This window comes from Asterias rubens, chromosome 19 (genome assembly GCF_902459465.1).
Source record: "Asterias rubens chromosome 19, eAstRub1.3, whole genome shotgun sequence".
NCBI lineage: Eukaryota > Metazoa > Echinodermata > Asteroidea > Forcipulatida > Asteriidae > Asterias > Asterias rubens.
In genome coordinates, this window is record NC_047080.1 from 5,494,380 (window position 1) to 5,518,924 (window position 24,545).

Sequence of the window (24,545 nt, forward strand, 5' to 3'; positions counted from 1 at the left end):
CAAACTGTTAATTTTAAGGAAAATGTTAAGTAAACTACGGAGGCTACTAGGTAAGAAAAGATGGAACCACCAAATCTGTTTGGTTTTCTCTTTAAGTCTTTGGCATAAGGTTTATCGCAATTCTGATTTTGCTGAATTGCTGAAAGGCACCGTGGAGGTGGGATGGAAAAAGCCCCTTTTCCATCCCAACAGTGTCTTTCCCCCTTTTTCCATCCCAACAGTGTCTTTCCCCCTTTTTCCATCCCAACAGTGTCTTTCCCCCTTTTTCCATCCCACAGTGTCTTTCCCCCTTTTTCCATCCAACAGTGCCTTTCGGCAATTCAGCAAAATCAGTCAGGCGGTGATTGTGATAAACTTGAATATATTCAGCGGTAGAAAAAAGGAAACTTTTGCTAATAATAAGTAAATGGTAAATGATGATATCAAAATCGGATAACTTTCCGTATGGCGCCATCACCTTTTCACTCATTTTTACAATAAGGTAAATTAGATTTCATATTGAATGAAAAAGTGGTGGCGCCATACGAAAACTTTTTCTCAAAATCAAATCAATCTCATGAACTGTCAGCAGAGAGAACATAGAACAATGAAATGATCGCGCTACTAGTAATCACGTGACCAATAGTGGGTATAGAAAAACACAGCTACATGTACACAGTAAAGACATGGGAAGACTCGTACCGATGAACCATAATTGGCTGTATTTTGAAAAGATAACACTTTTAACTAAAAACGGAGCCCTTTTTATAAAGTTGAATATTGTGACATTGATTTAAATCACATTTGCTGTTTGATGTTCCCAGTATTCTACTACAAAAGAGGTTTCTTTTGAGAGTATCATGACACTATGTAAATTACTGAGGTTTGAGCGAGCTCACGCGCAGTGGATTTTGCGTTGTGCACGGCGTGAAGGTGGGCTATGATAAGGGAGATCGCGAAGTTGTCCGACTCATAGCTGACAGCTACCCCTTCCAATCAAATATTTTGATAGTGAAAATAAAAGGATTTGCAGCTTCATACTGAGATTTTTATTGACAATATTGGCAGCAAAATCATTACACTGAGGGCAATGTAAAACCACACTTTCCGTGCACAAACACATGACATCGTGTGAACATTCTCTTGGATTTCCTATTTGGTGGAACTGTGTTTACCCATTACTGGCATTGTGATGGCACCACCACTTTTACATTCAATATGATTTAAAGGAATAATAATAATATAACTTACCTCATTGAGATGGGGGCCTATCCCTTTTTGTAAAAATAAATAAACAAGTGGTGGCTTATAAACTAATTCATTGAAATACACTTTGTTGATGTTTAAAAAAACGATATATGCACGCTTTAATAATAAAAACACCGCCCCACCCACACACACAGCCTCCCCCGCCCTGTATAGGCTGTACGGCGAAATTGTGTTTTCTTTTTAAGTTTAAGTTTTTATGACAATCTCGTCAAATCTTTTCTGAAGCGCAGATAATTTTTCTAACAAGAAACTACAGAATTTCAAATAATTAGTACGTATAAAAGGTTTTCAAACATTATGATGAACGAGTATTTGCAGTATTTTTTTAGCCTTTTTACCTGATAATAGTGAAAAATAAATGAACGTTTTCTTACCAACTTTTTCGATCAAAATCCAACATTCCCTAGTTCCGATAGTCTGTCACCCTCCATCAGATATGACATATGAGTTAGCGCGATAGTAGTCTGGGTACAAGACACATTTTGTGACTGGTGAGGGCGCTATGCAATTTCTTTGATCAAAATAAACATGAACTTTGAAGATTTGTAGAATGCAGACGATGGGATTCTTGTGAATGTAAGAGATGCGAATATCTTCCTTAAACGGCTCGTCCTTGGTGCTTGTAGTTCAAACACTTCTACCAAAGAATAAAACCGTACATCAATCTTCACATTTTACATGTAAAACTTTGTGTAAATCATTGTTTTCTCGAAACTTGTATGAGAGGAGAATTTTGTTAGTTTCCTCAAACAACTCTCGAGGTCGAAGGAAGATGAGTGTTGGTAATCCATTGTTAGACTCAGTCGAAGATGTAGATATTGATGAGTCGGGACGGTTTAAATACATCCTTGTCAAGGTGTGGCCACTAGATGATGAGAAAACCTTCAAGTATATTGTCAGGGGATATAAATGGGCAGAGTATCATGGTAAGTTTTCTTTATCATTTAAGGTGTTTTGTTTAATATTAAATTGTTCCATAAAATAAAAATGTAGGCCTAATAATAATAGTGTAATAATAATAATAATATTTATTCGGGCAAAACTTAGTACTTTCACAAGTACACGAATACACATTAAAAACATTTCAAAAACTTAAGTTAAGACAACAGTGGGATAATTTTCCGTATGGTGCTACCACTTTATCACTAATTTTTACAAAAAGGGTTATCTAATTGAGGTAAATAAGATACTATATTATTTCATATCGAATGAAAAAGTGGTGGCGCCATACAGAAACTTTTCCCAACAGTGGGATGCCCAGGACAGGAGAGCATAACAGTTAAAAATATAACTGTCACCAAAAGGCGTATGTCTCCAAATGGAAAAGTTTCCGTATGGCGCCACCACTTTTTCATTTCGAAATAAAATAATATAGTATCTAATTTACCTGATTGATATATCCCTTTTTGTAAAAATGAGTGAAAAAGTGGTGGCGCCATACGGAAAGTTATCCCTCCAAACTACTAGGGAATTAGTTAATTTAGTAATCAGAAAGGAATTTGTCCATATAAAACAATTTGGGTTGAAGACAGCCTTGGAATGGTAGAGAGCCGGCACTTCAATCTGGAGGTTACAGGTTCAAACCCAGCTCTGGTTAGAGTGAGACCCAGTGAATGGGGCACTAGATTCCTTTTTTCGAAATTTTGACATTATCGGTCATCTCTAGTACGACAGAGAATGTCAACATTTCGAAAAAAGGAGTACGGCGCCCCAGTTACTGGGTTAAGCTCTGGTAATTTTGTCTTTGTTCAACCGTCAATCCCAAATATTAATCAATTTTTACTCAGTCTGGTCAGTTTCCCTTACTTACAAAGAGTGGTTGATTAATTATTTGACATTTTAATATTATTAGTTTTAAAGGTGAATTATTTTATCTGAAAAAAACTCATCAAAGTACAACAAATTAATAACCAAATATACAAATATTTCGTATGGGTATGCTTATGTGGAAAGTGTAATGGGTGATCCGACTTTTGGGTACTCCTAAAACTATGAGGTTTGTTCCGCTATCGGAGACAAAAGCGGAACGAACCCTGTAGTTCTACGAGTAACTTTTGGGATGCTAGGCACATGTAGGTGGCAGCAGACTTTCCAGAAAAATCCATTGTTCTCGGTAATATGGGCATGCTCAGCAGAACTACGTAAAACAATGGACATTTACCTGGTAATTATGTCATCTGCAACTGCAACCTATTGTTCCAAAGTCCCAGGACCATTATTGCTGTACCCATAATTTATAAGTTTGTCTAATTCTCTTACTTTCTATTTTATTTCAGCTGATATACAAGAGCGGATAGAGCCAAAGTTTAACAAAATGAAGATTGATTGTTTTTGTGTGGGAGGAGGACGTATCCAACACAACCCTCAAGACAAATCCATATTAGTTTATGGCTATTCAATGGTGAGTCCATACACTTTAAGATTTTACAATTAAAGTCACTGGACACTATTGGTAATTGTCAAAGACCAGTCTTCTCACTTGGTGTATCTCAAATATGCATAAAATAAAAAACCTGCGAAAATTTGAGCTCAATCGGTCGTCTAAGTTGCAAGATAATAATGAAAGAAAAAACACCCTTGTTACACAAAGTCGTGTGCTTTCAGATGCTTGATTTTGAGACCTCAAATTCTAAATCTGAGGTCTCAAAATCAAATTTGTAAAAAATTACTTCTTTCTTGAAAACCACTTTACTTCAGAGGGGGCTGTTCCCACAATGTTTTATACTATCAACAGCTTTCCATTACTTGTAACCAAGTAAGTTTTTATGTTAAAAATTATTTTGAGTAATTACCAATAGTGTCATGTGCCTTTAACCTTCCAGTTAGGGCATTATGGCCGAGCAGTTTATAGCTTCAAATTCAAGTTCTGGTTGTTTTAACATTGGAGTGTTGGTTTGAATCCTGGACACGACACGTGTGTCCTTGAGCAAGATACTTTACTATAATTGCTTCTCTCTCCATCCAAGGGTGGATTACACAAAGAGTTAGGACCAGTCTTATCTCGAGTTAAGACGAGTTACTCGTCCTAACTAAGGACTGGCCTGAAGTTTTTAGTATCTCTTAGGACTAGTCCATAGTAAGGACTAGTCCTAACGCTTTGTGAAATCAACCTCGGGGGGTATAAATGGGTACCTGGTAGAGGTTGATATTGTGTATGAAAAAGCCTTCAGAGCGCCACGACAGCCCGGGCTGTGTACTCCGCAGGGAGCTGAGAAAGATTTAATGAATGTTATTGGCCCAATGACCAGCTGTCGATTTCACTCTTCCTAAGATTAATCTTAGGACTTAGGACGAGTTCAGTTCCGTATCCAAATACGTAGGACGCATTGAACTCATCCTAAGTTAGGACGGGTTACTCGTCCTAACTCGAGTTCGGATTAATCCTAGCGTTTCGTGAAATCGGCTGCAATGCACTTACGAAAAGTGCCTTAATACATGTATGTTACTGCAAAATGTGCTATATATAAAAACTGGTTATTTTGACTATTAATCAATATCTTGTTTCTATTCTTCCTAATACAGGGTTACGGACAAGCAAATCACAGCATTACTGTCGAGAAACTCAAGGCAAAGTATCCAGACTACACGAGTATCACATTTAATAATGAGGGATACTGAGAGACGAAGAGTGAAGGTGGATCCCTCTGACTTGTCGTCGTCATCAAAATCGCTGTGTGAAAATGAACTTGAAGGAAGAGGGCCTACCACCAGCTGTATCCTTGGACTGTATGTTGTTCCGTGGACGCTATTGTTGAACCGTTTGTGATGACTGCTTTCATTGTACAAACCAGAACTGAAGGGGGGTGTATTTTTTTATAAAGTCCTGGCAAACAACTCTGTCTATGTATTTGCTTGGGAGGGTACACATTTAGTAATTGTCAAAGACCAGTATTCTCACTTGGTGTATCCCATCATAACCATAAAATATGAAAATTTGTGCTCAATTGGTCATTGAAGTTGCAAGAAAGTGATGACAGAAAAAAAAAACTTGTTGGACGACATTGTGTGCTTTCAGATAAGAATAAAAGACTTCTAGCTAGAAGTCTTTTATTTTTTTAGTGAGCAATTACCTCCTTCTCAAAGTTTATGCTACTTCAGAGGGAGCCGTTTCTTACAATGTTTTATACTATCAACAGCTCTCCAATGCTCGTTACCAAGTCAGTTTTTAAGTTAATATTTGTTTTGAGTAATTACCAAACGTGTACTTTCCCTTTAAGGTCTTTAAAGGTTTGACCATCGTGGGTTCGTGACATTGTAAATGCTGATATAAAGGCCAAATGTTTAGGGGGAAAAAACAATAAAGGTCACAATTCTGGGAAATCGGCATAGAGCTTGTGAATCTTTTCTAAAACAATTTGCAATTTTTTAAAGAAGAGCTAAAATGCATTGCACTGCTAAAGGTTAAATCCATAAAAGACATCGCCAAATGTGGTACGAAAATCTAAATAAGTTCTGTATAATTCAAGCAAATTGTTGCAGGCAACATTTGTATAAACATTACATGACTTGGACCAGAAGCAAAGAAGAATTATGAATAAAATACTAAAAGTATTTCAAACCTTGATTTTGTTCTTTTCTGAACTCTTCAAAAGAGCATGTTTGTACTAGCCTCTCCAATAATGTTTGCCAGTTGTTTGTATCCCATTGGAAGTCACACAACAAAATTAACAAATTAAGCAACAAAATTTTGCTAAAAAGTATTTTATTTCCAAAGTAGAAAAGGGCATACAAAAGGTTTACAAAAGCAAAATATACAAGTTCAAAGGAACACGTTGCCTGGGATCATTGAGTTGATCTTTGAAAAGCGCTTGCAACCGTTTGTTATAAAATGCATATGGTTAGAAACTCGACCGATCCAAGGCAACGTGTTCCTTTTTTTGAGAAAATAGTAACGGGGTAATTTAAGAGTCAAATTGTGGCAAGATTTTGCTTTTCTGCCTTCAGATCAGTAAAGACTGGCAGCTTTTTGTGACACTATTCATCGTGACTGAACAAAGCATTTTACCAGACGTTTATATCTCACTCTCATGGCAAACTAAAAGTCAAGGTTTTCACTCTTGTTTTTGGGTAATTTCTTTGTATGACAAAAAGGTTTATAAAAATTGTACACGTGTTACAAATTATAGACACACAATGGTTTCACAGCAACCCATGTCACCTTTACATTCTTAGAGAATTCATGATTGCCAATTGTGTCCCACTCTTGTTAAAATAATTAAATTTGCTAGAAGACGAAAGGTTTGTACATTGTCTTTAAAATATATACACACTTTGGTTTCACAGCATGTCACATCTGATGTATTCTTAAGAGAGTTCACGATTTGCCAGTTGTGTCTTTGATAATTTCAATAGTACCCAGACTATCAAGAAATACAAAAATAAGTGTGGTACTGTCTATTAAAGGAACACGTTGCCTTGGATCGGACGAGTTGGTCTATTAAAAGCGTTTGAAACCGTTTGTTATGAAATGCATATGGTTAGAAAGATAATTTAAAAGTAGAATATAATGATCCACACAAGTGTCACTCGAAATTGCACGGTTTTCCTTTTACGTTGCAAACTATCACGGTCGGCCATTTATGGGAGTCAAAATTTTGACTCCCATAAAATGAATGGCCGAACGTGTTAGTCGACAGCGTAAAAAGAAAACCACGCAATTTGTATTCTTCTTTTACAATATCTTTCTAACCATATACATATAAGTCGACCGATCCAAGGCAACGTGTTCCTTTAATTAACTTTCTGCTCTATCCTTTAAAGTACATTGTAGTGTGGTTCAAATTTGGTAAATTTACTGGATCCAGCCAGTAATGACTTAATAACTATCATTTATTTTATAAAAACAAAACAATTGTAGAAACCGATCCTGTGTCTAGGGAAGATGACCACTCTCATCCTAAAGGTCTTACAAAAAAATTACAAGATGGCACAGCATCTCCTGCGTAACTAGAATAACTCAAAATTGTCATGGCCGAGTGGTTAAGAGAACCGGATACAAGCTCTGGTGTTTGATCAGCGGAGTGTAGGTTCGAATCCTGGTCGTGACACTTGCTTCGTAAAATTGGGGAGGTAGTGCTTTCTGCTCTACCGGCTAGGCTTCGGATTGATGATACCCAAGCCTACATCCGTAAGGACTGTAAAAGGGGCAACCCTGTTTCAGCCCTAGGAGTAGGTGGGGTTAAGAGAACCGGATACAAGCTCTGGTGTTTGATCAGCGGAGTGTAGGTTCGAATCCTGGTCGTGACACTTGCTTCGTAAAATTGGGGAGGTAGTGCTTTCTGCTCTACCGGCTAGGCTTCGGATTGATGATACCCAAGCCTACATCCGTAAGGACTGTAAAAGGGGCAACCCTGTTTCAGCCCTAGGAGTAGGTGGCAATGGCCTCTGGAAGAAAACAAATTGTAGCCCACACCTTGAAGTGGCCTTCAGGCCTTGTGTGTCTGGCGACGTGCATAAAAAAATATAAATTAAAAAATAAAATAAAAAATGAGCCCAATTTTCAAAGGCTTGTTATTTTAAGGTTGATCACACAAAACATAAACACTGACTGTGAGTAGCTCGTCAGCTCCAACAATCCTGTTTCATACTTTTAACATTGGTTTACTTGAGGACATTTTTGGCTGGCTGTAATTCCATGCAAGAAGTTCCTATGGGCGAACTCATTCTCAAAGCACAGTGTGCCTCCACCCCGTTGCAGCTGGGAACACTGTCAAAGAACAAGCAAAGAAACAATAGTTCAATCTCAAAATATCTTGCACAAAAAAAGGAGATTAGCTGATTAAATCCTCCACTAGGCAACAGTGATGTTTACATACATTTGCAAAAGCATTGACGTTGAATAGTTGTAATGTTATCGCTTTGATAATGTTTAGATTTGTATATTTGGTTTGGAGTAACACTATGTGTGTATCTACTTGCTGGGTAGATTATGTTTTTTAGAGAACTTGTCGTGATATATATTCTACTACGTAGATTTTCAAAATTGTGAAACTTCTCAGTTCTGAAAAGAAACCTCTGAACAAAGGTGTTTGCTATGTGAACCAGTAACACCAGGCTTTAGCCCCTAGTCTTTCAGAAGTGTTCTGGGTTCATTTACACGCACTATCAATCCTGGCACACAGGACGTACAGCTTAATGTGTATAGTGAGTGTCATGGCCGAGTGGTTAAGAGAATCAAATTCAAGTTCTGGTGCAGTCACCGGAGTGTGGGTTCGAATCCCGGTCGTGACACTTGTGTCCTTGAGCAAGATACTTTACTATAATTGCTTCTCTTCACCCAGGGGTATAAATGGGTACCTGCGAGGGTAGAGGTTGATATTGTGTATGAAAAAGCCACAAGCGCCTTACAGGCAGCTCAGGGCTGTATACTCCCAGGGAGCTGAGAAACATTACAGGGATGTTATTGGCCCAATGACCAGGGGACTAATGTAAAGCACATTGATACGGTTATTGTGAAATGTGCTATATAAGAATTTGTTATTTTTATTATTATTATTATTATTATCGTTATTATTATTATTATTATTATTATTATTATTAATGTGCAAACTGATGGACAAATCAGATAATGGGTAAAGTATCTTTCTCTAGGACACAAGTGCCCTGACCAGCCGTCGATTTCACCAAACTCATCCTAAATTAGGATTAATCTTATGACTAAGGACGAGTTCAGTTCCGTATCTGAAGACGTAGGACACGTTGAACCCATCCTAGGTTAGGACGGGTTCCTAACTCGAGACAGGATTAATCCCAGCGTTTCGTGAAATCGGCCGCAGGACTCGAGCCCACAATCTGCTGATTAGAAACATCAGAGCTTGAACCCAGTGCTCTTAACCACTCTGCACCGTGACATTTCTACTTACCATTCGATTAATATCCCCGATACAAATCCACTTGGATCCCTCGGAAGCAGTCACAGCCCACTTGGAATGATCCTTAGTCTCGCGGACATATTCTTCCGTACCAAGCTTCAAGGAAACAATGTTGATGGCTTTATAAGTCCCACCGCAGGATGAGTTCATTTTACCGCGACCGTCCTGCCAAGTCTCGACGAAAATATCACTCTTGAGGTATGGGGCGAGCCAAGAGGAATAAATGTCTGCAAAGAAACAAAGGAAGAGAAAGTCTTTACAATGTGACTCGTACTAAAACAAAATGGGCTGAAAATTTCAGAAAATGACTTTCTGGCCTGTGTTTACCCTTATTCTTTACCAGGTACCAAAAAGAGTGTTACAATTCAGAAAGTTTAGAAATAAAGTGTACACATGTAGTTATATATTTCTACACTTTCTCAGTTGTATCACTCTTTGAGGTCCTGGGTCAAGAATAAGGGTGAACCCAGGCCAGCAAGTAATTTTCAGCAATTTTCAGTTAATCCAATTTTGTCCATTTTGTCAATCCCTGTCCCTGACTATTTGTCTTTCTACATTTAGTTGCTCAACATCTTACAGGAATATTTGAAGGCTCAAATCTATTTATAGAAAAACACCTTTAATCGAGAAAGAAAAACTGGAGAAATCACATGCCTGATTCAAAAGGAACTGAAGTTTGATTTTTTCACTAAGGTCATTTAAAAACAGACTACCAGAAGAAAGAGTTTTAAGATCGCACTTGACGGCACAATACCAGGCTTCTTATGAGGGTGAAGAACATCTCATGGCGTGAGCACAAGAACAAAGAACAGATCAACGGAGACATTCCACCAATCTCTGCTACTGTTGCTCAACGCAGAGTCCGCTTCGCAGGTCACTGCTTTCGTGCCAAAGACCAGGTCATTTCTGACATGTTATATTGGAGACTGCCATGCCCTAATAGAGGAACTCGACCACTCAACTACATCGACGTGATCGGTAGAGGCTGAAATCGTGGACCTTCCAAACATGATGAGGGATAAACACCTCTGGGTGACATTGTGCATGGAATCTCAGTTGCGACCACTAAATGATGATGATAATAATGACGACTACCAGTACAGGGGACGATTCCACAAAGAGTTAGGACTAGTCCAAACCTAACTTAGGACCATTCCTAGGAGATATTAAAACTTCAGTCTAGTCCTAAGTTAGGACGAGTAACTCGATATAAGACTAGTCTTAACTCTGTGTGAAATCCATCCCAGATTGTTTTAAGACACTGGACACTATTGGTAATTGTCAAAGACCAGTCTTCTCACTTGGTGTATCTCAACGTGCATAAAATAACAAACCTGTGAAAATTTGAACTCGATTGGTCGTCGAAGTGGCGAGATAGTAATGAAAGAAAAAATACCTGTGACCTCAAATTCTAAATCTGAGGTCTCGAAATCAAATTCGTGGAAAATTACTTCTTTCTCGAAAACTGAGTTTTTTCAGAGGGAGCCAATTCTTACACCATTTTATACTATCAACCTCTCCCCATTACTCGTTACCAAGTAAGGTTTTATGCTAATAATTATTTTGACTCCTTTAAGTAATCTTACTTAACTAACCTTCACCATACTTTGTAGATTTGGCAAAACAGGTGAATGACTGTCCGCCACTCGAGGTAAGGGATACACTTCTATTCCAGGGTGGTGAAGATACATGCTTCTTATTAGCAGCACTGACTATGCTAGGGGTCTTCTCAACAAGGTCAGATGGTAGGTTGGAGTCGTAGACCCACGGGTAGTTGTACATCAACTGTTGACCTAAAAGAGAGGGAAAAATTTGGAGATATTTGTAAAAAAATCAAAGAGTAACTTGTGTTTGTTTGAAGCTTTGCATGGTGTGGATAAAAAGGAGGAAACTATAAATAAATAGTAAACTTGAGGGTAAACCCTGTTGGAAGTGTCATGGCCAAGTGGTTAAGAGCACTGAATTCAAACTCTGGTGTTTCTGATCAGCAGAGTGTGGGTTCGAATCCCCTGCCGTGACACTTGTGTCCTTACACAAGACACTTAACCATTGCTTCGTCCTTTGGATGGGATGTAAAGCTGTTGATCCCATGTGTTGTGTTACGCATGTAAAAGAAACTGACTGCACTTATCGAAAAGAGAAGGGGTTCGCCCTGGTGTTCCTGGCTGTGGCTGCTGTATGCGCCGTAGCACCTTGTAAACCCTTATATAGGTGCTGTAAAATTGGGTCTCAGAATTCATAACTTTCAATAACCTCTCTGTATATACGGAGCACCTTGTTGGTAGATACGTGCGCCTTTATAAGACTTTGATACTATTATGTGTAAATCTATTTTGTGTACCAAAAGGGTCATGTCACACTTGGCAATTTACATGCAACCAGTTCCAGGCAATCTCCAAGAAGAAAAGGCATTCACATTATTATTCTTTGGGGATCTGAAGACATTATTTGAAAAAAAAAATAGTCCTGTGCTACCAAAGTGTTCCATTAGCATGCACTGCAGTTGGTTGCCAGCCTCCAAATTGCCTGTAAAAGTGTCCTCATGTTACAAGGCCCTTTGAATGTGAAACTTTGTACAGTGAGGTCTAAGCTTGGGTGATATCGATATATTTTATTCACGATATATCGCCGACAATATATCGTGATATTCGATATAATCGCGACTAATTAAATTTGACATCATCAGTCTTCAAACTCCCAGTGAAAGTTGTAGAAGAGACAGTCTTCTGGTTTTACTCCAAACCTATGGGGTGCAAGATGTCTCAGCTAGGAAATACATCACGATATTGCGATACTTGACCGATATCGCGATATATCACGGTATATCGCGATATATAGTGATACATGTATACCGATATTTCGGTTTAAACCAAATCGATCCGATATCAAAATCGTTTCCAAATTAATATCGCGATATTCGATATCGTGGTATCGCCCAAGCTTAGTGAGGTCCTGTAGCATGCACCGTGCAGTTGGTTGCCAGCCTCCAAATTGCCTGTAAAAGATTCCTCATGTTACAAGGCCCCTTAGACTGTTCAAATTGTGCGTTTGCCAGACACATTGCATAATGCACAATGCTGCTGGTGTACTAAGATTGTGTGCAAGTTTTTAAGCACCAAAAGCAACTGTCGTTCAATGATCTACCTCAATTTACCTCAGTTAAGGGCACTGTTTCAAAGTGTGACGTCATATGCAACCAGGGTCTATTAAATGTTTTTAAAAGTGAGCGATTTTGTTTCCACCACAAGTTTAATCAAAATGTATGACTGCTTTGTTGTTTGATTTACCAATTTCCTCAAATTGATCGAAGCCGAACGTTACACACAGGAACGACTGTCCATTTCTTCTTGCACTGTTTGGCCAGTTGTAGCTCAGTGACGAATTTCTAGGGAAACGGGGAGTACTGTGGACGAGCCAGAAGCCGCTGCTTGCATCAAATGCCAAATCACCTGATGGAAAGAAAAGTAAAAAAAAACAAGGGAATTATATTTTCATAAAACATAAAACTATCTCATATGAAATGCAGCAATTAAAACTGTATTATTATTTCGGGTTTTACCCTTTCACCGATGTGTTTTAGCAATGTTTACTCAGTACTTTCCTCAATTCTGGCATAAATTACTCGGGTGGGACTTCGCACCCCTTTGCAATGCTAGAGCACATGTCTTATACCAACGACATTGTAGACCACCAAGATTACCTGGTAGCTAGAGGCTACTGTTTTGTTACGCTGTACACTTCTAGGCTGTGGAAGTTGCTTAAAGGCAGTGGACACTATTGGTAAGTGTAAAAGACCAGTCTTCTCACTTGGTGTATCTCAACACATGCATAAATTAACAAACCTGTAAAAATTTGAGCTCAATCAGTTGTCGAAGTTGCGAGATAATAATGAAAATAAAAAATCATTGTTACACAAAGTTGTGTGCTTTCAGATGCTTGATTTCGAGACCTCAAATTCTAAATCTAAGGTCTCGAAATCAAATTCATGGAAAATTACTTCTTTCTCGAAAACTACGTTTTTTTTAGAGGGAGCCTTTCTCACAATGTTTTATACTATCAACAGCTCTCCATCACATGTTACTAAGTAAGGTTTTATGCTAATTATTTTGTTGAGTAATGACCAATAGTGTCCACTGCCTTTAAAGGTAGCTATTGTTGTAAGAAAGATAGAGAGTTTCACTGTGTCTGAAGAAACGTGGATTTACCCAACGTCTGTCTGACAGAGGACGCGAGTTTTACTGAATGCTAACAACGGAATTACTTTGCTCACATAGCATGCTATTAAGTTCTAATGACCAATAATGTCCACTGCCTTTAATGCCACGTGCGTTTACAAAACATGGTTTCAAGTATAAATAGTCATGTTTACCTTTTGTGTGACCATAAATTCTAGCTGTTTTATCACTGTCTGGTAGCTCATCATTGTACATCAAATAGGCGACATCCTGCCAAAATAAATCACAAAGAAAACAGGTGTTTTCATGATTGGAAATGTGAGTAAACTAAATCACAAAGTTATTGCCATTCATGTTTTAAAAAAAAAATTGTCTTTTTAAAGGCAGTGAACACATTTGCTTGATACTGAAAATAATTGTTAGCATAAAAACTTATTTGGTAACGAGTAATGGAGAGCTTTTGGTAGTACAGAACATTTCGAGAAAGAAGTAATTTTCCACAATTTTGATTTCGAGACCTAAGAATTAGATTTTGAGGTTCCGAAATCAAGCATCTGAAAGCACACAACTTCCTGTGACAAGGGTGTTTTTTCTTCCATTATTATCTTACTTTGTTGACCAATCAAGTTCAAATTTTCACACGTTTGTTTTGGTTTTATACACAATGTTGAGATACACCAAGTGAGAAGACTGGTCTTTGGCAATTACCAATAGTGTCCACTGTCTTTAAACATCAAGTTCCAAAACCAGTGGGGATTGTTTTTAAAAGATACACCAAGCTTCTAAAATCAGTTTTCTCCCTGAATTTGAATCAATATTTAAAAACTGCTCTTAAGAAGGATGTCCATTCGATCAGAATGCACGGAAATTACCATTGCTTCCCATTACACTCAGCTGACATCGTTTTCAAGCCATAGAGAGTGATATGTATTGTAATAATCCGTGTCCTTAGTTTCTATAGACAATAGAGTATCATCATGGGATGTCCTTGCATGTTATCATCAACCCCCTATACTAGTGTCTTAGCGTCGCATCCTTCCCTTGATGTTTAAGCTGATTGAAGTGCCCTCGAGTTAAAGGAAATGTAGACGTACTGTTGATATCTTACAAAAGTCTTGTCACTCCGATTGGGAACCATTTGGTATCCCCATGGGAGAAGAAGCATCCAATCAGGAATTATTGTATATCCCGTTTGGGGTAGTTTGATTGATATCATATATTTAGGTTTCCTTACTGTGGGAACCATTGATACCCTCAACAGGCAACGAATCCATTTGGGGTAATAGTATCCTGTTTGGGGTAGTTTTATTGATAGCATATATTTAGGTTTCCTGATTGGGAACCATGGATACCCTCAACAGAATAAGAACAATCTAATCAGGGGTAAGAGTATCCCGTTTGAGGTAGTAGTTTGATTGATAACTTATATTTAGGTTTCCTGATTGGAAACCATTGATACCATGTACCTTCAACAGAAGAAAGAAACATCCAATCAGGGGCATTAGTATACCCCGATTGGGATAGTTTGATTGATTTCATACACAAAGGTTTTATGATCGGAAACCTTGATTATTGATATCCCCCAATAGGAGGAGCATCCCAATCAGGGTAAAACATGTAGTATATCCCTGGGGCAGTTAATGTGACAATGGAAGTGATTGGTATGAAGGTAGACTTTGAATCCCGAGGCCCTAAAGCTTCACTTTAATTCCTAATTGTGGGAGGGTTGACCATGTCCCTGTAAGCCACTCTCTCAATCAGGGTAATAGTATATCCCGTTTGGGAAAGTTAAAGTGACACTAGTGGGGGGTGATTGGTATGAAAGTAGATTTCAATTCCCGAGGCCCTAAACCTTCACTTTAATTCCTCGTAGTGGGCAGTTGACCATGTCCCTGTAGGCCACTCTCTCCAATTGATTACTCCTTCAACTAGTCACTACTAATCATCCATTGAAGGTTACACACCCACAACTCAGTTTGATGACTTAGTCGTGACAGATATCAAGCCTATAGCATCAAGGATATCATGTCCCTGGGATGCACATGATGCGAGGCAAAAACATCACTGCGTTTCTCCTGAAGACGAGCAGAGTACATGAATACTGTTTGAAAAGTTGAGACCACACCAGCTCTTTTCAGAGCCAACACTCACTCGTTACAGATTTACAAACGGTTGTACCTGCAAGTTTACTATTTATTTATAGTTCCTTCTTATTTCTCCACACCTTGCAAAGCTTCAAACAATATTGATCACTGCGTTCAGTTGATGATATGAGTGTAGTACTCGACAAGAACCAAATCTGAGAAATACAAATAGTAACAATGGCAGCTTTAATCAACTCAACAATTGCAAGTGACTTGATGAGCTGTACATTCTGTGCCTATTTTAGCTACACCCAACGCCAAGTTCTTGCAGCCATTTCATTTCTGATGTCATTCGTTGGAGTTACTGGAAACAGTTTGGTGATTATCGCTATCCTGTCGTCACCAAAGCTTCAACGCGTCACAAACTATTTTGTGTTTAATCTGAGTGTTGCTGACTTGTTGACGAGCTTGTTTATTCCGTTTACTGCAGTGGCTGTATTGAATGAGACAGAGTGGCCACTACCCTTGGTTTTGTGCTCCATAACGGCGTTCATTCTCCTCACCTGTCTTGGTTGTAGCATCAACAACTTGGCGTGCATCGCTGTTAACCGCTTCGTTCTTATCACCAAGAAACAAGAGACTTATCAAAGACTCTTCAGCAAACGACGGACAATTCTTGCCATTTCGATAACGTGGCTGATCCCACTCTTCACCACAGTTGTACCAACCAGTATCGGCTACATCCAGCTTGGCTTTGAACCGAAATATTCCTCGTGCAGTTGGGTGCTTGCTCAATCCAGCAACGGCTTTGTTCTTATCCTGTTTGCTACGTTCTGCCCAATCCAGTTGTCCGTCATTATCTACTGTTATATCAGAGTGTTCACTCACATTCGCCAGCACGCTAAGAAAGTTGAGCCCTCACTAGGCACCAAAACAGAGACTGTCTCGACGGTCCTTGACACAGTCAGCTCAACCACTACTCGTCCCAAACCACCAGATATTGCATCCTCCTCAACAGCTAAGGAACCGAAACCAAAGCGAAGTAGACTTCAGGTTCAAGTCACGATCAATTTATTTCTCGTGGTATGTGCGTTCATTCTCTGCGTTGTACCGTATGCAGTTACGCTTCTAGTCCCAAGAAGTCGTCAAGTGTTCCCCTTTGCAGCGACCCTCTTCATGGGTAATAGTTGTCTCAATCCGATCATCTATGCCTTTAAACATCCTCAGTTCAAGACAGTGTTCCGCTGCATCCTAACGGGGAAGTTTTCTGAGATACCAAAATGAAAACTTACAGATGCGCACATCCATGAAACAAAAGTGAAAGAAATAACTCTTGATGGTGAGTCAGAGAGAAAATGGAAGTTTTCTGAATTACCAAAATAAAAATAATAACTGATGAGCACATCCATGAAACAAAAACGAAAGAAATAGCTCTTGATGGTGAGTCAGAGTGAAAATGGAAGTTTTCCGAGATACCGAAATGAAAACAATTACTGATGCGCACATCCGTGAAACAAAAATGAAAGAAATAATTCTTGATGGTGGGTCTGAGAGAAAATGGAACTCCGCTCCTACTGAAAGTGAAATTACCATTACGTGACAGAAACACTTTTCACACGATCCAGCCTTGATTTCACAAAACACTCAGACTCATTAAGATGAGTTGTTAGAATTGCCCGAGTGATTTGTACTGTTCACGTTGCACTTTGCATAGCAGTTGACAGTGATACAGAGCTACATCAATCTTAAAGGCAGTGGACACTATGGTCATTACTCAAAATAATTGTTGGCATAAAAGCTTACTTGGTAACAAGCAATGGAGAGCTGTTGATAGTAAAAAACATTGTGAGAAACGGCTCCCTCTGAAGTTAAGTAGTTTTCGAGATAGAAGTAATTTACCACAAATAAGATTTCAAGACCTCAGTAGATTTTCAGGTCCCGAAATCAAGCATCTGAAAGCACACAAGTTCGTGTGACAATGGTATTTTTTTCTTCCATTATCTCGCAACTTCAACAACAAATGTTGAGCTCAAATTTTCATAGCTTTCTATTTTGTGCATATGTTGAGAAGTGAGAAGATTGGTCTTTGACAATTGCCAAATGTGTCCAGTGTCTTTAAGCTCTTTGTGAAAATGGGCTCAAGATAATTTATTGGATTTTGAATGAACACCGAGTTACAGGTCCAATGCTACATATCTTGCTTTACCCTACTCCCAGGCAGGGGTGGAAACCGGCTAGTTCTCGGGAGTTGCCAGGGTTAAGCAAATCAATTGTGAAAAGGTCAGCCTAATTTTACAAAACATTTCCTCGGAAGTTCATCTGATGTAAACAAGGCTAGAGAGGAGGTGCCTTGCCCTTTAAGAAGTGAGTTTCACTGTCAGACCTGCTGTTTGTTATCAATTTTTTTTGGCACAATTCCAACCTTTCTGATCACCAATCAATATTGGTCAATACTGATCACTGATATCTTATGGTAAAAACCCTTGACATTGGACAAAACCCTTGACATTGGACAAAGCCCTCTACTGAAAACAACTCAATTATTTCAGCGATCAATCGAGCTCTCAAAACAAGTTTATTAAAAGGTGATTAACAACAAGCTGAATGGCAATGACTAGTAATTAAAAACTCCCACACCATCATAACAATGAGAAGGTCTCTTCATTTAAAATCTGTAAAGCTTAAGGATCAATATGTCAAGAGAGGCCAACGCTTTCTGACGGCAATGAATTTTTAATAAAAAGCGTAAACAGTGATGGGTGAATGCAATCTGTAGTTAGTTTCATTTGAGATGGAATCGGTGACAAGGAAACACCACTTGATGTCATATTATCATCTTAACTAATTATATTTGACTCTGAACTGACTAGATGCAGGCAAGACAACTGCTTTACTTCAAAGTCAAAGATTGATTTTCCTGGACCCAACCTGACAGCAGAGCAGAAATGTTTCACTCCACCAAAAATGGTTGATACTCAAACAATTTTTGTTGACGCACTCCAACATTCAAAGAAATAAGATCAACGATCATCTCAACATTTCAAGATGGCTAATAAGACAGTTGATGCCGATGTTTATGTGAGCTACGCAGAACGTCAAATTCTCGCCACTATCGTAATAACGATCTCATTCCTTGGCGCCACTGGTAATCTGCTGGTTATAGCTGCTGTGATTCTAACGAAGAAACTACACCATACGACAAACATGTTTGTATTGAATCTTAGCATAACGGATCTACTCACTAATATGTTCATCCCATTCGGGGCTGTGGCTATTTTGAGTGAAGTAGAGTTTCCACTCCCCATGATTTTATGCTCTCTCACCGCATTCATCTTCTACGCGTGCTTTGGATGCAGCATAAACAACCTAATGTGTATCGCGATTAACAGATACGTCATGATTACTCACAAGAGGGCGACATATCAGCGTCTCTTCAGTCCGAAACGCACCGTCATTGCCATCCTTCTGACGTGGCTGATACCGATGTGCTTCTTAATCATCCCAGTCGCGACAGGTTTTATTAAACTTGGATTTGAGCCAGAGTACTCGTCTTGTAGCTGGGTAAAGGCAGAGTCGCAGCCAGGTTTTCACCTGATTCTCTTCGCGGCCTTCTGCCCATTACAGCTCGCTACCATCTTCTTCTGCTACATCAGAATCTTCTATCATATTTCCAGCCATGCCAAGAAAGTCCGTCATTTGGATAGAGCTCCGTCTATATCTGAAATCACCTCAAACGTTCCTGAGCCCCCCGCTAACAGAAATAACAAACTCCAAGCGGAAGTGACTAAAAATCTCTTCACTGTGGTGTGTACATTTCTCTTTTGTGTAGCACCTTACAGCTTTAGTCTCATTTTGCCCAAAACTGAGCAGTTTCTTCCTATTGCTGGTGTTATTCTAACTGGGAACAGTTGCGTTAATCCCTTGATTTACGCCGCTAAACATCCACATTTCAGGAATGTTTTCCGATGCATCATCACCATGAAATGTGCAGAAATACCAGAGAGAAGTTCTTTCAAATGTTTCTGTTAAATCATGTTTATCTTCTTCTATATTTTGAGCTGTACACACATGTAACATAGGCTTGTATGTTGTACTAGTTATCTTTGATGTTTGGTTTTTAAATGACATTTTTTTCTGTAAATACAACTTTACTTAATATATAGCTATGCAGTCAAACATAAGTGATTAATGGCAGGCTATACTTTTGGTGGTTAACAAAACCAGTATCCTCACTCAGTGCCGAACACATGACAAACCTGTGAAAATTTGGGCTCAATTGGTTATTGAAATTGCAAGAAAATAATGATAGAAAAAAAACACCCTTGTTGCACAAAATTTCAGATTGTGATCACAGATTCTCAGATAAAACATTTGTGTAAAACAATTGACATCTTTCCCTAAAGTTTTGAACTTCTAAGGGAGTTGTTTCTAACTATGTTTTATAATCAATATAAACCACATGCTGACATGGGAAACTGACTGGGTAACGACCCTGTTGGTTTTAAACGGCCATTTAAGAATTACCAAAGGTACTACCTTTCCTTGTAGTGTATTTCAAGGCATCTTCAGAACAATGTACAATGTACTGATTTGTAGATGAATTCTTTGTTCAACCTCAAAAATCATTGAACAATTTACCCACCCAGTTTCCTTTGTGGTTTATATTGATATCTGAAACAAAAAGTCACATCCCCTTAAGGTGATCCCCTGGCTGCCGCTTCCCAGGTTGTATCATAATTTGGGTGTGATCCCTGGCTACACAGAAGTTAACGGTTGTATGGCTTCTGACTGGCACCCCCGAACAAAGATATTGACAAAATACGGACACCACCAACGTAGGGCTAGATAGCTCAGTTGGTAGAGCGCCGGCACGTTAATCCGGAGGTCGTTGGTTTGAATCCCACTCCAGTCACATCTTTGTTCAACCTCAGAGATTTATGAAAGATTGACTTAATTCTTACCTTACTGCCATCGTTGTCGTATATCTGTTGTAAGGTGTGCGCAATGGCATGATTGGTGGCATTCAACCAAATATTGGATAATTTGAGTTTGGTCTGACGGACATCCATGTACATATACCCGTAGCCCTCCTGTACTTGTTGTATGCTACTAGATGAGTCTATTGGAAGTTTGTACACAATAAACCTAGACAGGAAATATTTAAACAAAGTATACAAGCAGTTAATTTGTTGTTATAATTATTTCGGATATAAAAACACTACCTAGGAACGGCGTAGGCCTACACCTACAACAGGGCCTAATTTCATAGAGCTGCTAAGCACAACATTTTGCGTAGCATGAAATTACCAACCAGAATTCAATGTGATTTTCAGGATAAGCAAACCACAGCTGAATACCAGTAACAAGAAATATATGCAACAAACAGGAAATTTGGTTGGTAATCCTGTCTTCATCAAGGAAGAAATTTCATGCTTAGCTTAGCAAAAACAAATCTTTAAATTTAAATTTGGCCCACGTCTGTTTTTTTTTGTCTTTGAGAAGGCCAAAGCCATTTTCATTTTTTAAGGGCACCTCAATTTGGAAAAGTCTTTAGAGAACCCTCCACCCTCCAAATGGTTGAAGCCATGCAGGGTCTAATTTCACCCTGCTTCCAAATGATGCTAAGCACAACAACATTGTGCTTATATCAGAATAAAGTTACCAAACAGATTATCATCCTATCATGTACCTGTGAATGGTTTCCTACTTATTTCTGTTTAGCGTCAAAATTGAAACATTTTCTGCTCAGCAGTCAAAGATAATGGGTGTGTTCGATTAGCTTCCTCGGGTCGACCCTGGTCTGCCCCGGTACGTTCGGATAGCTTTGACGTCATTCCTGGGGCTCACCTGGGTCAGCCCCAAGTGCCCTGGGGGTGGAACGGGTCACTTGGGGCTGCCAAGGTGCATGACATCACCACAAGAGGGTGAGTGATCGTTCGATTAGCTCTTGTCAGGGGCTCGCCCGAATGAGCACCGCAGGGTTGACATGGGAAAGCTAATTGAACGCACCCTACAGATGAAAAAAAAATAATAATAATAATAATTTAATGTTTCCCCTAAAGATGTTTGAGTGAAGTATATGTGCTTACCAATCGACAGGTTTTCCTTCTTCATCTAGACACGTGACTGCAGCATCACACTGCAGCATCGCAACTGCAGCAGCAAGAACCAAAAGTACAGCACCATCATGTAGACTATACATGCTGGAGACTGTCGTCTTCAAAGTCAAATAGAATCAGCCAAAACACTGATGTCACAGTAAAACTTAGTTTGCAAAAAGACTCGCGAACTTTTGTTGTTTACCTTGACTGGCGTACTCTGAAATAAATAAAAACAAACACCGGTTAAAGAGATGTTTAACTCGCATCGGGATAAAGAATACCCGCGGAACATGCCTACATGTTTTTTTTTCACAAGACTCGGGAAAGTACTTAAGTATACAGTGCTAACACACATCGGTGTATGGGTAAATGTATGGGCAATTCTAGAGCAGTTTCAAGGGTCGTGGGTTCGAATCCCACCCGAGTAACATGCCTAAAGGTGATTTTTTTTTCACAGGACTCGGGAAAGTACTGAGAGTGCTAACACACATCGCTGTATGGGTAAAAACCAAAATTAAATACTGGTAATCAAATTATGGACAGAGTAAATGAAGCCCATTCTGCCACTTTCTCAATCATTAAGATCAAATAAATACAAATTTGTATATTTCACTTACAAGCCCCTACTCCACTCTGCAATTAGCACTATATGATGTGGCAAGCAGATTTTTACACTGATTGACCCTGCCTTTTTTAAAGTCAAAATTGGGAAATGCTTTGTCAAACTCACTGTCAATGTCACACTCTCACAAAAAAAGAAATTTCATTTATGATTGCATCCGCAAGTTTACTAATTTATTTGTAGTATTTCTCGCTGTCTCGTGTTTAGTATTTATTTTAACTGTGTCCTTTCTCTTTCAGTTTTATTTTTGTTTACCCAACCACTGGTTGAACCAGGAAATAATTGTCAACTTACACATGGGGGCATATCATCAGTACAGGCCTAATACTTCACGGAGGCAAACGAAGGCAGTTTGCCTCCATGCCTCCATGCCTTTGGTCATTGCCTTTTTGCCCTTGAACTGTTGAATTGCTCCAGTAGAACTTTACAATTTCCTCATAGGGTACCCTTTACCGAAGAGAAAATGCCTTGGTGCCCTTGCCCTTTCAAAAACGAAGCATACAAGCCTGTCAGTAGAATACTAATGGCCACACCAAGTAACTGGGGCGCTGTACTCCTTTTCTTTAAAACTTGTCATTATTGGTCGTACTAGCGCCCCGCATGTGGGTCCACTGTAGCCCGAGTAACTGGGGCGCTGGTGGCCCTTTTTTTTCTCGAAAATTTGTCATTACGACCAATAATGACAAATTGTGCATTCTAGATGCTCTGTGGTGCAATCTTAGGCCAATAAGGGGCATACAGAATTGAACAGAACATCTGTAAAATGTGAGCAGCAGTAGAAGCTTTTGGGTTGACAGCATCTTCAAGTGCGGATCTATGAACCAAGTTTTCGGGGGAAAATCTGTCGAAGAGTAAGCTCATGAGTGCGAAACCTTTACGGCATGGGTCCGGGCCCGGGAAAATTTTGCATTCTAGATGCTCTGTGGTGCAATCTTAGGCCAATAAGAGGCTTACAGAACGGAACAGAACATCTGTAAAATGTGAGCAGCAGTAGAACCTTTTGGGTTGACAGCATCTTCAAGTGCGGATCTATGAACCAAGTTTTAGGGGGAAATACTGTCAAAGAGTGAGCTCGCGAGTGTGAAACCTTTACGGCATGGTTCCGGGCCCGCTTAAGGGCCCGGGAAAATTTTGTATTTTTAGATGCTCTGTTGTGCAATCTTTTGGCCATTTAGCGGCCAATTGGCAAACGAAACAGAACAATGAGCTGTGTGAATATTGTGTTCAAGTGCTCCACAGTTCCACAGTGCAAAACACGATTTTCAAAAATGGGGTGGGGTGGGGTGGGGTACACGTCCCTTCCACTCTTTCAAGGGGGAGGTGCAAATCTGTCAACGTTGGAGCATGCGTGTGAGAAGCCTTTACGGCTCGGGGTGTGGGCCCGACTAAGGGCCCGGGAAAATTTTGCATTTTAGAGGCTCTGTGATGCAATCTAGGGCCAATTTAGAGGGGGGATATTGCGTCATCCTTTGCCCACAGGATTAATGCCCATAGGGACACAGGGTTTCCTTACACAGTGTAAAACTTGGGCTTCATGATCAAGGTGGTCAAAAAGGTGGGGGGGGGGACATTTGATATTGTGTCCCCCACCCTCCAAAAGGTGAGAGAGACATGTCCCCCTGCCCCCCCCCCCTGATTGACGCCCATGGCTCCAGTTGATGTACAAACCCTACCAGGTGCCCCCAGAAATGTTGACCTTGAGATGATTAAAATAAACTTCAATGCACTCCGTCAGACCGAGTTGACTTCAGACTGAGATGACTCAGTTAAGGAGGCCTAAAATATTCGACCCCTATAAAGGCTCACAGAGGAGCATTAGTTTCTAGAAGTAGTTAAAGTTAGTAGCTAGACCTACCTCCATGGATAGACCCAGTATAACTGGGGGTATGGCCATGGGGCGCTGTACTTCTAGAAACTATAATGAGGCTCCCCCGTGAGCCTTATTATAATAGGGGTCTAATATTTTGGGCATGCCTCCTTAACTCTATACGTTTTTAAAACCGGCGTTGATAGATGAAAGTTTCACGATCGTTGGCCACCAATAACTCAAGTTTCCTAACACATCTTCAAAAAATGCAATTTTTAGTATTTATTTACTTTTTGGAAATCCTATATATAATTTAATTATAATATAGTTGCGATAACGTAACCCTCCTTACTTAACCTACGCCGTCGGCAGGAGGGTTACGTTATCGCAACTAGAAACCCTACTACTTATTTATTATATAGACTCATATTTAAAGATACTTACCGGGATTCTACTAAGCGGGAACAATAAAGCAAGAAGAAGAAGTTTCTGCATTGATGATGTGCTGTCAAAAGGGCATGTGACCTCAAGCATGCCGATCAAACAACCCCAAACAAAAAGTGACAACAATGACCGGAAATCCCCCAGGGCGCCCTCAATGACCGACTGGTTGCATTTGTTGGAGTAAAATTTTATT

At 39.4% G+C, this 24,545-nt stretch overlaps 2 protein-coding genes across 3 annotated transcripts; one reads left to right on the plus strand and one right to left on the minus strand.

Annotated features, from left to right (window-relative positions):
• Positions 1–1,674: 1,674 nt before the first annotated feature.
• Positions 1,675–5,173, plus strand: LOC117303439 (14 kDa phosphohistidine phosphatase-like). Its single transcript, XM_033787633.1, has 3 exons — positions 1,675–2,174; positions 3,525–3,649; positions 4,771–5,173. The coding sequence occupies exons 1-3, from the start codon at positions 1,832–1,834 to the stop codon at positions 4,864–4,866; spliced, it is 564 nt and encodes a 187-aa protein (XP_033643524.1). The 5' UTR covers positions 1,675–1,831; the 3' UTR covers positions 4,867–5,173.
• A 2,546-nt stretch (positions 5,174–7,719) lies between these two features.
• LOC117303180 (plancitoxin-1-like) lies at positions 7,720–24,450 on the minus strand. Of its 2 annotated transcripts, none has more exons than XM_033787308.1 (8): positions 24,353–24,450; positions 21,468–21,696; positions 20,340–20,523; positions 13,489–13,564; positions 12,407–12,568; positions 10,715–10,912; positions 9,111–9,346; positions 7,720–7,954 (listed from the first exon to the last, which is right to left on the minus strand). In XM_033787308.1, the coding sequence occupies exons 2-8, from the start codon at positions 21,578–21,580 to the stop codon at positions 7,838–7,840; spliced, it is 1,086 nt and encodes a 361-aa protein (XP_033643199.1). In that variant the 5' UTR covers positions 21,581–21,696; positions 24,353–24,450; the 3' UTR covers positions 7,720–7,837. The 2 variants fall into 2 exon arrangements, with proteins under 2 accessions (XP_033643199.1, XP_033643200.1); XM_033787309.1 differs by lacking the exon at positions 24,353–24,450 and adding an exon at positions 22,097–22,183.
• Between the last annotated feature and the right edge of the window lie 95 nt (positions 24,451–24,545).